Here is a 3,201-nt window from a genome sequence, read left to right on the forward strand (position 1 = left end):
AAATTATCGACAGTATTTGTATGCTTCTACCCTACAAAGTCGTTTGTAGATTTTCATAATGTAGTGATGGAACTCACGAACTAAATTGAGGAAAGCTAACATATACTCCCAGACTGTATTGGAGTTTCACTCGAAGTGAAATGAAAAACAATAGTGAAAAACATATTTCACAGTCGACTTTGCAGAAAACAGTTGTATTGTCAGCCGCGGAAGCTATTCACATGGAGTATTACACCACTTCACGTTAAACGGGTGAAACTGCATTGTATTGTACCATAGAATGATAACAATAAATGTATACTTACATAATAGAGATATTCGCGTATTCGGAAAATGATGTCATTTTTCTATAGGCCTGATGGACCCCACCTCGGTCGTTGCGATTGGGTCTGCTATACAGGGCGGAGAAGATAGATCGGCTCGAGGTGGACTCACGCTGGTAGTAGTGGAGGGAATTTCGTGGCGAGTGACGGATGTGTTGGAGTTCAGTTACGAGTGACGGCGTTGGCCAGCAAGGCGGCATCGTCGCTGGGAGCTGTGGAGAAGGGTGAGAATGCCTTGGATGAGGAGGAGCCTGATGCTGCTGGAGGTAGGCTGGAAAGGGGTCTGTTTGTGCAATGATGGAGTTGTTGAGATATCAGTGTTGGAGGAATATACATTCGCTTTCCTCAGCTAAGCTCTCAGGAGTTTATTTATGAATCCGAGTAGAAATGTACAGAGTCGACAGAATTTCCATATTGTCACCAAAATTTGAAGTTGACCATGTGCGTACTTACCCACATTGGCTGATCCTATGGGGTAATACAGTGGAGTTTTACTCGATGTGAAAAACGCGATATTCGCGATATGAAGTGAATTGAAAACATAGTCGCGTTAATCGCTGCTCGCATGCGTTTTTCGTGAAGTGAGATTCCAAATATGTCTTTTACTGGTGTTTTTCATATCATGGGTGAAGCTCTGTCGTTGGAATATACGTTTGCTCTCCTCAGTTGAGCTTATCAGTTTTCTCACTAATTATAGAAGTTTACACGAAAATTCGGTTAGAAATATACAGAAACCAACAAGAATTTTCCTCGAAGTTCCCATGTTGTCTCCATCACATGTAGTTGATTACGTCTTCTCATATCACGGGTGGAACTCTATTGTTGGAATTGTTGAATTCTGAAAATTTTTACTGCAATTTTACTGTACTTCATATGCAGTTTGTTGGTCTTTGAGATGATTTAAAATGTTGGGTTGTTTATTTTCAGGTGGCCCTGGTGATAGTGACAAGAGTGGATGTTCGGTATTAGTACATCTGGATAAAAGGGGACCAGTGACTGCTATCAAACCGTGGAGGAGGCTGTTGATGATCTCGATCGGGTTTAGGATATTCGTGTATCGGTGGAATGCTCAGAAGGAAACACTAGAAGGGATGGCGATGTGAGTTGGGGAAGGGGTGGTACAACATTGGAGGTTCATTTGTTTTACGTGAAGTGGCGTAATACTCGGTGAAAAAAACGCGAAGAGTTTGGTAGTAGCAGAAAGTTATTAATTGCATTTCGCGCCCGCCCTGCATCACCGATTCTCTCATTTCTGGCGGATTTTTCAGGCTGGACACGATGGGACCAAGCATAACCTCTTTATGTACGGTGAAGAATTATATATTGGCTGGAGACGCGATTCGGGGATTGCAATTTGTAAGGAAGCAGTCAGTATGACAATATATGTCTGGTTTCCTCAACTGAGCTCGTAGGTTTCCTTACTATATTATGAAAATTCTCACGATTTTTGGTAAAGGTATACAAAAATCAACGATAGTTGTTCAAAATTTCCTCAAAATTTCCATATTCCTAGCAACACATGTAGTTGACCATGAGCATATATTCCCACACTGAAAGTAATGTTCGATGTTTGTGGCATTCAAGGACTGTGGTCAGGCACGGTTCAAGCATAATAAACAACAGCACACAAACTCGATTAGTTATTTGGCTAAGACGCATTATAGTCAGACGCTTCCGGTGGTAGCAGTAGCAACTTCGGTGAGGGGTAAGTGTGCGGGGAGTGGTATGTATACAGTGGAGTTTCAGCCGTGATGTGAAGAAGAGTAGTTAAAAATATATTTCACGACCACTGCATGGCGCGAATATCGCGTTTTTTCAACGAGTTTTACGCCACTTCACGTAGAAATACCGAATCTACTATGTAAACATTGCAATGAACATGTGCTCTGATACTGGTGACTACGATGTGTTTACTATCATTAATCCCGGAATAGAAAACACACATTCTCTACTCTCGGAATTATAATAAAAATGGAAATTTTGGGTGGCAAACCTGTATGAAAATTACGGGATAAACTCTCGAAGTTAGCTGAATGGCTAGTCCTATTGAGGAAAACGCACTGATCGAGAATATCAGAATTCCAACATGTGTTCCCTTTTCTCAGCTGAGCTCAGGAACTTCCTCACCAATTCCTCACCAATAGAAGTGTACAGAAAGCTGCAGAAAATTCCCAGAATTTTCTCAGAATCATCATATTGTCACTAACACATGTGGTTAATCAAGTAAAAATTTTACCACACTGGAGAATGTAGCGTTGGTTTTGTTTTAAGAAATCCCATGCGTGAAGTATGGAGAGATTGTTGCTCTTCACCTTGTTGTTTGGTTTCAGAATCTAATCTTGGCCTGATTGCATTTGATGCACATGGAAATATCCATGTATCGACATTTTCTCCGCATTTTGATCCGATAAGGGGAACGGGAGGAGATGTGAGTCTGGGCAGCAGTGGTGTGAGGGAAAATATGCGCATGGTCGTGAAAATTCTGAGGAAATTTTGGTAAATTTTCATTGGTCTCTGTACACTTCTACCCGAATTCGTATGTTTAAGCCTGTATAATCGAACTCCCGAACTCAGCGGAGGAAAACGGACAGATTTTTGTTTACTATGGTTGCTATCAGTGTGAGAAATACGCACATGATCAAACACATATGTTGGTGACAATATTTTGGGAAATTTTCATTGATTTCTGTGTATTTCTACCCGGATTCATATATGAGGTTTTGTTATTGGTGAGTAAATTTCTGAGCACGGCTGAGGAAAGCGAACATATTTCAACACTGGTTGATAGTCTTGTGATAGGTACTTTTGCATGGGCGGCCTTTTTTCATGGAGTCGATATCATCATCTGTTGTGGCATCGCCTGTGGACGCGGGTTCGT

At 41.3% G+C, this 3,201-nt stretch overlaps 1 protein-coding gene across 1 annotated transcript; it reads left to right on the forward strand.

The window, feature by feature from the left end:
- Nucleotides 1–358: 358 nt before the first annotated feature.
- Pmar_PMAR000521 (hypothetical protein) lies at nt 359–2,032 on the forward strand (the record flags this gene model as incomplete). The annotated part of the gene is made up of 6 exons (XM_002768319.1): nt 359–439; nt 490–589; nt 1,251–1,315; nt 1,369–1,422; nt 1,592–1,679; nt 1,992–2,032. The coding sequence occupies 6 exons, from the start codon at nt 359–361 to the stop codon at nt 2,030–2,032; spliced, it is 429 nt and encodes a 142-aa protein (XP_002768365.1).
- Between the last annotated feature and the right edge of the window lie 1,169 nt (nt 2,033–3,201).

Source organism: Perkinsus marinus, assembly GCF_000006405.1.
Source record: "Perkinsus marinus ATCC 50983 genomic scaffold scf_1104296968706, whole genome shotgun sequence".
NCBI classification, from domain to species: domain Eukaryota; phylum Perkinsozoa; order Perkinsida; family Perkinsidae; genus Perkinsus; species Perkinsus marinus.